Source organism: Pipistrellus hanaki (genome assembly GCF_964339955.1).
Source record: "Pipistrellus hanaki genome assembly, chromosome: 16".
Taxonomy (NCBI): Eukaryota; Metazoa; Chordata; class Mammalia; order Chiroptera; family Vespertilionidae; genus Pipistrellus; species Pipistrellus hanaki.
In genome coordinates this window covers 29023279-29034381 of record NC_140518.1, presented here as the reverse complement: position 1 = coordinate 29034381, position 11103 = coordinate 29023279, and the positions used below count along the sequence as shown (strand labels likewise).

Genomic DNA, 11103 nt, shown 5'->3' with positions numbered 1-11103 from the left:
TAATTTCAGAATCACTTTTTAAGTAAGTTAACTGAGCAAATATATTGAAAAAGGTATGAGTCGGTCTCAATAAAAATTTCTTTGGCCATGTCACCTTCTAGCCTGTTTCCTCATCTGAAAAATGGAGATCATAATTTCTAGTTTCTACATTTATTATGGGATTAAATAAACGTAAAGTATCTAACATAGCACGTGTTACAGTAGAAACAAACAGTAAGTGTTAAACCATGCCCTGCTTTCCCCTGGTCACTGCAGAGGAACACAGATTATTAAGACCCCATTCTCAACTGCAAAGGACTTATTACTTTGTACAAAAAAAATTTTGAGGGGTCCTACTATGGAGCAGAATATAATCAAAATGCTATAAACTTTTGATTCACTATTTTAAAAATCCCTAAATTAAGTGTGTGGATCATAATACCCAGGGATAGAAAACAAAAGTGTCTTTGTTCAGAAGCAACTTAAAACATTTGAACTCAAACATAGCTTAACTTCTCATTTTTAAACATTGCCAAGTTTGGAAAGGAGTTACTTCTGTATGTTCATAAGCTATCATTGGATGGTATCATTCTGAGGTTACAAGTTTAATAGCCAAGGTAGGCTATTAAATCCTGCAGTAGATGCTTTCTTGTATTGTGAGAAAGTGTTTGACCTGTATATTGAATATTGGTTGCCTAGCTAATTTCTTATTTTTAAAAAGATACTAAATTATTTTAACTTCCTGCAACTATTTATATATGATACTTGATTCAAGGAGTGCTTTGTGTTATCACTATGTATTCCAGTATACAATCTCAAATTTTCAATTTGTACAAAACCAGAGCTCTGCCCAGGTTTATTTCAATCTGGTCCCTTTTACCCCTGAAAATTCAGCCTCCTTCCTGTCACCATGCTTGGCATGGGTAATCTCTTGCTTTCCTTTGGACTTTTTGTTGACATTTAGAGTCATCTGAAATAATATATATATGATTTATTATTTAGGGAATTAACTTTTTGACAAATGGTAATACATTGATAATAAAATTGATGTTCTATTTCCCCCTCTCATTTTAAGATGTAACCTAGATCGTTGGCACCATGGAACTTGTAAGAAGTGAATTTGACCAAGAGCAGTATTACCTAGGGAGTTACGTAGAAATTACCAATGCCTGAAGCTCACCCTGTTCTAATTAAATCATAAGGAGAGGGTGGGAATAGGCATTGGTGAATTTTTTAAACTCCCAAGTGATTCTGATACACAACCAGCATGAGAATTGTCAACCTAGAAGGGAGAATAAGATTGTGGTTATACAAAATACGTAAAATATTTTCCTTAATAGCTAGCATATTGCCCCAAATAAGTGATCAATAAGGAATATGATTTGTAAAATGTGGCCTCGTATTTAATTAGTATGCCGTGTGTCAAGTGTAGTAGATAGTTGGGAAATCTCTCAAACCAACTTTTGTAATATGCTTAATTGAAGATAGAAGTTTTTACTTAAATGTAAGTCACTATTTTACTTGAATGCAGCTTCTTAAAATGTTAAGCATGCCCTGGCCAGTGAGGCTCAATTGATTGAGCATCGTCCTGTGCAACAAAAGGTTGCCAGTTTGATTTCCAATCAGGGCAGAAGCCCATTTTGGGTTTGGTCTCTGGTCAGCATGTGTACAGGAGAAAGCTGATCCGTGTTTCTCACATTGATGTTTCTTCCTTCCCTTCCTCTCTAAAAAAGGCAATAAAAACATTTTTAAAGGCTAAATATTTACCTTAAAAAGCCTATTATCCAAATTAACAAAGACACACAGACATACACACACACACACCTTTTCTTTCCCCATTGATAGTAAAAAAAAATGAAATTGGTCATTAGGCCACTTGGCGTCCTTGAAGTTGAAAAAAATAAATCAACTTTTGGTTATTTGCTACAAATAATTGAAAGAGCAATATTTGTAGAACTAGAGGCCTGTTGCACAAAGATTCGTACAAGAATAGGCCTTTTTCCCCCTGTCTTCGCTCCTGGCTGCCTGGGAGCCTGCAAGTCTTCATTCTCAGCCCAAGCACCGCTCCTGCAGCTCCCTCCGCCCCCATCCTCCCCCTCATAGCAGGCATCCCGGCTGCTTCATGCCTGCATATGCAAATTAACCTGCCATATTTGTTGGGTTACTTTGCATACTCACATCTGATTGGCTTATGGGTATTGTGGAGGTATAGTCAATTTGAATATTTCTCTTTTATTACTGTGGATAGAGGTATGTTACACTTAAATGGTAAGGTATGCTTTCCATTTATTTATAGGGAGTTTTCTATTGTAGCCATAATCTCATCTGTTTCAATTGTGTTTTACATGTGTTCTCTCAGATAGTAAAGTGAATGCAAATATACATAGTCAGTTTTATTCTAACAAAGTCTTAATTTATTATACAAAATTTAAAGTTTTAGTTAAATATTTATAGTAGAAAAACATTCTCTTATGTGTGTCATATATAAAGATGAAAACATCTAGCATAAAATTAGCTGTGTTGATTTAAGAGCTGGTATGGATTTTGTCACACTCAGCAAAGAAGTACCATTAAACTATATAGTTAGGAATTTGAATTCTGTTAGATGTTGAAGCATATTTGCCTCTAAGGACACAGTAAAACTATTCAAAGTTTACTTATATGCAAAGATCATCTAACTATTGTTGCTGAACAAGAAATATTTGTCAATTTCTACTTCTATTAGTTTCTTCAATTTTTCTTCAAAATCATCCTTACATTTTTGGTTGTTTTATTAATTGTTTTTTAAAATATTCAGTGTCAGGACAAAAATGCACAGTTTAAGTAATTAAATAAGCAGGCATACTTCTCCCTTTCTCACCTGCTTAATTCTAAATTGCAAGGCCTGCAGTTTAAAATTTAGACCATCAGACCAACATGTTGACATTAAATATCAAACAATTCATTTTTACTTCCTAACGTTTCCCATTGCTACTTTGCATTTTTCTTCACTAAAGCATCTGTTAGTTAGTGAGTTTTCCAGTTCCTTCTTCATCTTTTTTTTCCCTGGTAGCTGTGAGCACTCCAGCAGATTGCATCATTAGATTGGGCCCTGTGAGCTGTTTTGCTCTATTCCAAGTGTCTGATTCAGCAGGCCATAGACCGCTGCTTGCCAGAAAATCGCCATTGCTTCGAGGCTGGCGCTTGCCTGCTTGTTTTGAACGTCTGAGATAGGAGACTTTGTTTGCCAGAATCACAGTGGATAGAAATAGAAGGGTGCAGATAAGAAAAAGCACTGCAATTATAATTAAGCAAATCAGCATAGCCATTTTGTTGTTGTTTTCCTCACAGACTTCTTTTTTGAAAATTTCGCTGTGACTTTTGCTTGTGTTTTCGATGCTCTGTAATGTCGGAGCGCTGCTCCTAGCAACCGGAGATGTATAAAGCTCCAGTTCAGACTTAGGGGTGGAAGATGCTGCCATTTCAGGCATGTTTGTAGAATTGCTCTTTTTATCTACTTTAGGAGTGGTGGAGTTTGTGTTACTGTTTTCATTTTGATGTCTGCCTGTCTTGTTTTGAATATCGGGATCCCAGACAGTAGTGTTGTTAGCCCCCAGATGGGTATAGTTTGTTCTTGTCCCAGGAGACAATGAAAAAACGGTTGTCATCAGAAAGGCAAGATACAGGTAATGACCTGTTTGCTTCATGTCCGTGATAATGCGGGTAACCTGTTGGGGATAGAAATATAATTTGAGAATTTGTAAAAGAGTTACAGTTTCTGATTTTGGTAATTGTATTAAAAGATGGGCAGCTGATATGTTACAAGTAAGCTGCAACTCATGCCTAACATTTGCGATTCCTTCTCAACCAATATTTTTTTCCTATTAGGCTGTATAGAAAGAAACAATTTTAATTTCTGTTCTTCTTTTAAGTGAATACCATGGTTTTATATTTTCTCCCTCTTAAGCATGCTAGACTTCAGCTTTGAGTCATATACTTCTGCTTTTTTGATTCCTCCCCATTTAAGGATCCTTTTTTGCAGAAACTCCCCACCTTCTAACAAATGTGTCATCAGTCTTTATAGTAAAGGAGAAATGTGGCCTCGGCATTTTGCTTCATGCATGGAAATAAAATGCAAGTAGCTTTTTTTTCCTGGTCAGGAAAGGGGAAATGTGGTAGCAACCAAAAGAAAATGGACTGCCAACAGGAGTTTGGGGTGGGTTTTCTGTTTGTTTGTTTTTGTTTTTCCTTCTTGGGTATTTATCTTGAGCTTAGAATAAAGCTGGTCCTTAGAAATATATCCCCAGGATTTGTGAAAGCAATTTTATGGTGGTGGTTCTCTCGTTTCACCTCTGTATCCCCTGACTGACTGTGGCTTTCTGAAAGCACAGGCCACAGGCATGTCATCCTTCTCAGCCTAAAAACCTGGCATTATAAGAAAAAGAGGCAGAACTCTTCTGAATAATCTCAGAAGTTTAACAAAAGTTATTGACTTTTTAATATTATTTAGGCCTAGCATTTTTTTCTGTGAATATTTTGACATAATTAAAAAAAAATAATGTATACAATAAAATGGAAAAAAATAGAGCCTCGGGATCTTGGGATTTTAGATAGATGTGGGAAGTCAAGGCAGATGGTAAGCATCTCAGCATATAAATAAAAAGGTTGCTTTTCAGTTTTGGGTCTGAGCTCCCTGGAAGCCAGTACAAAGAGGAGACAAGACTGTTCTAATTCTCAGTATCCACCATAGAACTGATGATTTAAATAGAACGGGTATATCTGTTCAGGGACTGGTAAACCAGAAAGACTTACCACCATTATTGAACTATCTCTTTTATAATAATATTCCAGTTTGTTGGAGCTTCTTTTATGAGACTGTTTTATTGTTAGCATCCATTTAAGGGAACTAGAACAAAACTAGATTATTCTCCTTTTTTAATGCAGCTTTGATTCCATAGATCTAGGAGGGACCTGAAATTCTTCAATTCTGACCCAACTCCTAAGCAACATAGGTGCTGCTGCTAGCCAGTTTCACAGTTTTATAAGAAATAGTTTATAAGAAGTAGCTTATAATAAATGATGCTAACTGGAAATTAGCCTCTGAAATAATATCACCTATTGATAGTAGGGAGGAAAAAAACTTTTATGTGCTCTAGAATTAAGATTACTTTTGGATTATGACCTTTAATAAACAGTGAAAGATACGTTGCATTGACTTCTACCTAAAAGTGTTCAGCTTCATTTTTAAGTTGAATGGTATAAATCTTTGCCTTCTTTATGATTCTTTCACAGAGAAATACTTTAAATTGGGTGAGGAAGCAATTTCTATCCTTTTATACTAGACTGGCCATCTGCATAGCTGGTAAAATAATATAAAGTGGGTTGTTATTGTCTCCTTAGTTGGTTAACAATGTAGTACGCATCCTGGCTTCGCACACATTTAACAGTGCTTACCACGGGATGGATAATGGGCCTGCTGTTGATTGTCTTCAGCCAGATGTGCTGTCATCCCCAAATAAACAAACCGTTAACAAAACGAGGCTTTCTCTTATCCTTACAGGTTCCCAAGAATAGAGGACTGTCTCTATAGCCCTAATTTAAATCAAAAGTGTGTGTGTTTAATCTCTGGTCATTTTCATATAACATGTATAATGCCTAAGCGTTAATAATAAGAAATTTTCTTTTGTTAAACTTTTTTTCATAACCAAACTTTCCAATTGACTGTAGAGGTTAAACTCAGATTCTTCCTAGTTCTAATTTAAAACTAATGTGATAGTAAATCTTTCTCATTTCTAACAAGTTTTACCTAATAGGACAGAAAGAAGAAAAAAAAACAGCATACATTTTCCATCACTTACGATTCTACTTTGTTAGTAAGAGTCTTAGGTACTATTTGAAGCACTTCCTCAAACACAAATCTGTACAAAGTTATAAGTAAAAGGCATAAGAAAAGCCATATTTATTACCTACCTTGCAAAATGGTTGGCCAGAATCTGATTATAACCTTATTTTAATAAGCCACTTCTCTTCTTGTCTTTGAGCACAGCTTGAAAGTAATACAAAGCAGAACAGACTTGGAGAAGTATGAATGTTAAAGTAAATCTGAAGCAAAAAAGGGCATGTACCGCTAGCTTTCCACTTTTCGAACCAAACCACAGATGATGACACATTTCCTTTTCGCTGCAACTGAAGCACATGTCACAGGGGAAAAAACACCAGAATCTCCAATTCGTCTAGTTGGCCACTGGCATGACAGGAGGCTTTGTGGAGCAGATCCCGCCTCCAGGGCAGGGAGGGCTTTCCTCCTAATGTCTGTTTGACCTTATGCTCACTATCTATGCCTGCTTTGCATGCTTGTGGATGACATATTAGTATCATTCCAAAGAAGATGAAATGGCATTTTCCCTGCAGCATTAAAATCATCTTTAAAAATTTTATTTGTATGCACAGATTGATTTGATAAATGAATTTGGAGACCTGAGGTATTGGTCAAATAATAGAAACAGTGATATACATAACCCACATCTCAAATTATGGAACTGCAACGATTTGAGAAAGTACATAGTAAATTTAGATTATATAGGTCAGAACATGCTTTTGTGTGGTTTAGTGTATATACACACACACCAACAGTCTCTCTCTCTCTCTCTCTCTCTCTCTCTCTGTCTCTCTGTCTCTCTGTCTCTCTCTCTCTCTGTCTCTCTCCTTTTCTTTCTGCTCCCCCTTCTTTTTCTCTCCTGCCCCCTCAAATGTCCTTTCATCATCTCATTTTCCTCCCATAAGTGGCTGCCCTCATGATCTCTTTGTTTTTATTTATGATAGCAACATTCTTTGTAAACTCAGAGGCTTGTTCTATAGCAAGTCCTTTTAATTCAAGTCCTTTCTTATAGCTCTGATCTGACCTAAGACAATGTTGATTCTTTCTTTATATTCTTCGATCAGTTTCTTTTTTACGACCACCATAGTATAGTCTTGAGCCACATAATGACAGGTCACATATACTATGGTGATCCCATAAAAATACCTAATGGAGCTGATAAATTTCTATTGCCACTAGTAGCCATGGTAACATCATAGCACAACACATTACTCCGTGTTTATGGTGATGCTGGTGTAAACAGACCTATAGCACTGCCAGTCATATAAAAATATAGCTCATGCAACTACAGTCTTAGGCCATACCTCTAGGTTTGTGTAAGTGCACTCTGATGTTTGCACAACGATGAAATCGAACGTTTCCCTATATCGTTAAGTGGCGCATGACTGTATTTTAGATCCTTATTAGGCCATATCTAGAGTAACTACAATATCTTCTTTACCAGCCCTGACTCCGTTATATATCTTGTATATATTACTTCCTTTGATCATATCACCCCTTCCTTTCAAAAAATAGAGTTGAGTAATTCCTTAACACCTACAGCAATGGTTCAGAAATGTTCATACAAATAAACATCAGATGACAGGGGTTTTTTAAAAGCAGTGAAAACTGCCAGGCCCCACTTCATAGATTTATATGTACTAGTAGGTCTGGGCTGGGACTAGGAACCTGCATTTTTTTATCAGGCACCGCAGCTGATTCTCATGCTGGTGTGACACTCTGAGGAATACTGAGCTGTTAGGAGAAAACCTGAGCCCCTTAAGTGAACAGTTTTGGTCCCTTCACAATTTAGCTATTAACGTATTTTTCCAGCTTTATCTCTTAGAATTTCTCTGTGTGAATTCTCCATTCCAGCTAAACTAGCTGACTGTTGGCCTCAACATTCCTAGTTACCTGTCTCTTTTCCTCTTTACTTCTCTCCATGAGGTCTGCCAGTCCCTCCTCTTGTTGAGTTTGAAGTTCCCCCCATCCATGTCAGCTGGTGTGTCTTCTGAGTAGTTGCACTGACGACCTAGTTTATATTGATCTCTCCCTCTTCTGAACGTAATAGCACTGCTTCCCTCTGCAGTTCCTTTGATAAGTGATTATATAGTACCTCATATCTTTTCTTTGATCTTGAAACGTTTTTAATTTTTTGAAATATATTTTTATTGTTTTCAGAGAGGAAGGGAGAAGGAGAGAGTTGAAAACATCAGTGATGAGAGAGAATCATCGATCAGCTGCCTTCTGCAGGGCCCCTACTGGGAATCGAGCCCAAAACCCTGGCATGTGCCCTGACCAGGAATCCAGCTGTGACCTCCTGGTTCATAGATTGACACTCAACCGCTGAGATACACTAGCTGGCCTCTTTTATTTCATAATCATATAACTTGCCCCATATTTATCTTCCTTCCTTCCAACAAGATTAAAAGCTCTGAGGTGAGGATATTCATCTTAGCCTAGGTTGCAGTAGTACTACCAGAGTCATCAAGGATGGAACATTGGGCCAAAGTTCGATAGGTTGTTTTGATTGAAATTCTAGTACTGTGTTCTTCAGGGCTTTCTGTCGGTCCTGAACTTGGCTGTTCACATTGTTTAGCATTATTTTTAGTATAAGCAACACATGACCTAATGTGGTTGGCTTATTTTTTTAAAAAGAAATGGACCTTATTGGCTCGTACAACTGAAGAGTCCAGGGATAAATTTGATCCCAGGAGAGGCTTTATCTAGGACTCAAATGAAAGGCCAGGGCCCCAGTTTCTTTATTTCTCTGCTCCGTATCTTCAGTTTTTAGGCATGCTTTTTCTTCAGATCTCAAGATATGAGCTAACAACTCCCAGGGCTCTGTGTCCCCTTGTTTATAAGTCTAAGTTTCCAGCAGTTTAAACTGCAGTGTCTGAATTGGGCCTCTTTGGCTCTGGTTGTCCTAATTTGAGTCATACGATCACGACTGAACCATTCTCTCTGGCCAAGATAGGATAGATGGGTTCACAAAGCTATTCAGTGCCCTCCGGGCTCCAAGTGGGTCACTCCCACCCGGACTGTTGGCCTGGGAAGCTTGGTGGGCCTGGAGGCAGCTAACCCATGTGCACTGCCTTCTTTCTTGACTGACTGCGATGGACAAGTTTGTTGTTATACTGTCATTGCTCAAAGTTTTTGAATTGGAGATTTGTCCCTTCTGTTTTACTTCAGCATTACTTCTCAATGTCTAAAGAACTGACTTAGAAAAAGGATCCAGCCCTGGCCAGGTGGCTCAGATGGTTGGAGCATCATCCCGTGCACCTAGGTTGTGGCTTTGATCCCTGGTTGAGGCATATACAGGAAGCAACCAGTCGATATTTCTCTCTCACATCAATGTTCTTTCTCTCTCTTTCTCCCTCCCTTCTTTCCTTTCTCCCTCCCTCCCTCCCTTCCTTCCCCCCTTTCACTCCTTCCCTCTCTTCCTCTCTTTTGGTAGTCAATAAAAACATATCCAGCCCTAACTGGTTTGGCTCAGTGGATAGAGCGGCGGCCTGCAGACTGAAGGGTCCCAGGTTCAATTCTGGTCAAGGACATGTACTTTGGTTGCAGCCACATCCCCAGCGGGGGTGTGCAGAAGGCAGCTGATGGATGTTTCTCATCAGTGTTTCTAACTTTCTATCCCTTTCCCTTCCTCTCTGTAAAATATCAATAAAATATATATTTTTTAAAAACTCACATCCAAACATATCCTTGGGTTAGGATTAATAAAAGGATCTAGGCTTTGTGTAATTTTTGTATTAGTGTTTTCTCTAGAAAGCTAATCAGAAAATAAATAAAATAGATTAGTAGCATCTATGTATCTATTCAGAACTCTGTTAACAATCTGTCTTTTTTTTTTTTTTTTTTTTTGGTCATCTTCCTTAGGTTCAAAACTGGTCAAATCAATGGTGATTTGCTAATATACCACGTCTTGCTGACTTTAAAGCCATATTATGCAAAGCCATACGAAATTGTAGTGGACCTTACCCATACTGGGCCGAGCAATCGCTTTAAAACGGACTTCCTCTCCAAGTGGTTTGTTGTCTTCCCCGGCTTTGCTTATGACAACGTCTCCGCAGTTTACATCTATAACTGTAACTCCTGGGTCCGGGAGTACACCAAGTACCACGAGCGGCTGCTGACGGGCCTCAAAGGCAGCAAAAGGCTCGTCTTCATAGACTGCCCTGGGAAACTGGCCGAGCACATTGAGCACGAGCAGCAGAAGCTCCCCGCCGCCACCCTGGCGCTGGAAGAGGACCTGAAGGTGTTCCACAACGCGCTCCGGCTGGCCCACAAGGACACCAAGGTCTCCATCAAAGTAAGTGCCGCTCTGGGTCAGTTCGCCGCCTTTCTGGACCAACCAGACTGTACGCTGGCCTTCCTAAGTGTCCCTGTGCTACTGTAACAAATGTAAGTAAGTCCGGAGAGAGAACTAAGCTTTCTGTCCTCGTGGAGCACTGTGGATGAAACAAGATGTGCACACTTAGTTCTGTTCTAGGCTGGGTTGGAGGCAGGGGAGTGTCATAGAGAAGGCAATTTGCTCTATATCAGTCAGATGGCTCAAATGTGTGGAAATTATCTAGTGAGAATTCTGAATATGGCATGTTTTTTGCAGAATAAGGAACATGAACTTTCAGAATAAAATCAGTAATTGCCTGTAGGATTCTTGACCTCTTTTTAAAAACTAATTTTTTCTGGTGTCTTTAGTCTCTTTGAGAGCATTTATTACAATAATTATTTGAATATGTAATGGTGATAACTCTTTCTTATATGGCAAACATAATATTTTGGTTGGTTGGTTGGTTGGTTGGTTGGTTGCTGGAATTTAATTCTTCTTCCTCCACCCCCTCACCACCTCTTTCCAGGTTGGTTCTACTGCTGTTCAAGTAACCTCAGCAGAGCGAACAAAAGTCCTGGGGCAGTCCGTCTTTCTCAATGATATCTATTATGCTTCGGAAATTGAAGAAATCTGCCTGGTGGATGAGAACCAGTTCACCTTAACCATTGCAAACCAGGGCACACCACTCACCTTCATGCACCAGGAGTGTGATGCCATTGTCCAGTCCATCATTCACATCCGGACGCGCTGGGAGCTGTCGCAGCCAGATTCTATCCCCCAGCACACCAAGATCCGGCCAAAAGATGTCCCTGGAACACTGCTCAATATCGCATTACTTAATCTAGGCAGTTCAGATCCTAGTTTACGGTAAGTTATTTTTAAAATTCGCTTCAACTTTATTCAGGGCTTATTGCTTTTAAAATGAACCACTTAGTAAGCTGTGAAAGCA

At 38.7% G+C, this 11103-nt stretch overlaps 2 protein-coding genes across 11 annotated transcripts in view; one reads left to right on the top strand and one right to left on the bottom strand.

The window, feature by feature from the left end:
* NF1 (neurofibromin 1) overlaps nt 1–11103 on the top strand; it is a 222318-nt gene that overhangs the window by 180176 nt on the left and 31039 nt on the right. For all 10 annotated transcript variants that reach the window (XM_084862720.1, XM_084862719.1, XM_084862717.1 and 7 more), the window contains 2 exons: nt 9701–10133; nt 10681–11021. In XM_084862720.1, coding sequence (XP_084718846.1) covers nt 9701–10133; nt 10681–11021 — 774 coding nt within the window. The remainder of the gene's footprint in view (nt 1–9700; nt 10134–10680; nt 11022–11103) is intronic.
* EVI2A (ecotropic viral integration site 2A) lies at nt 616–6156 on the bottom strand. The gene is made up of 2 exons (XM_084863160.1): nt 5929–6156; nt 616–3686 (listed from the first exon to the last, which is right to left on the bottom strand). The coding sequence occupies exon 2, from the start codon at nt 3663–3665 to the stop codon at nt 2982–2984; it is 684 nt and encodes a 227-aa protein (XP_084719286.1). The 5' UTR covers nt 3666–3686; nt 5929–6156; the 3' UTR covers nt 616–2981.

Bases quoted from the DNA above. Each gene is read 5' to 3' on its own strand.
- EVI2A (XM_084863160.1), bottom strand. From the start codon at position 3,665: ATGAAGCAAACAGGTCATTACCTGTATCTTGCCTTTCTGATGACAACC.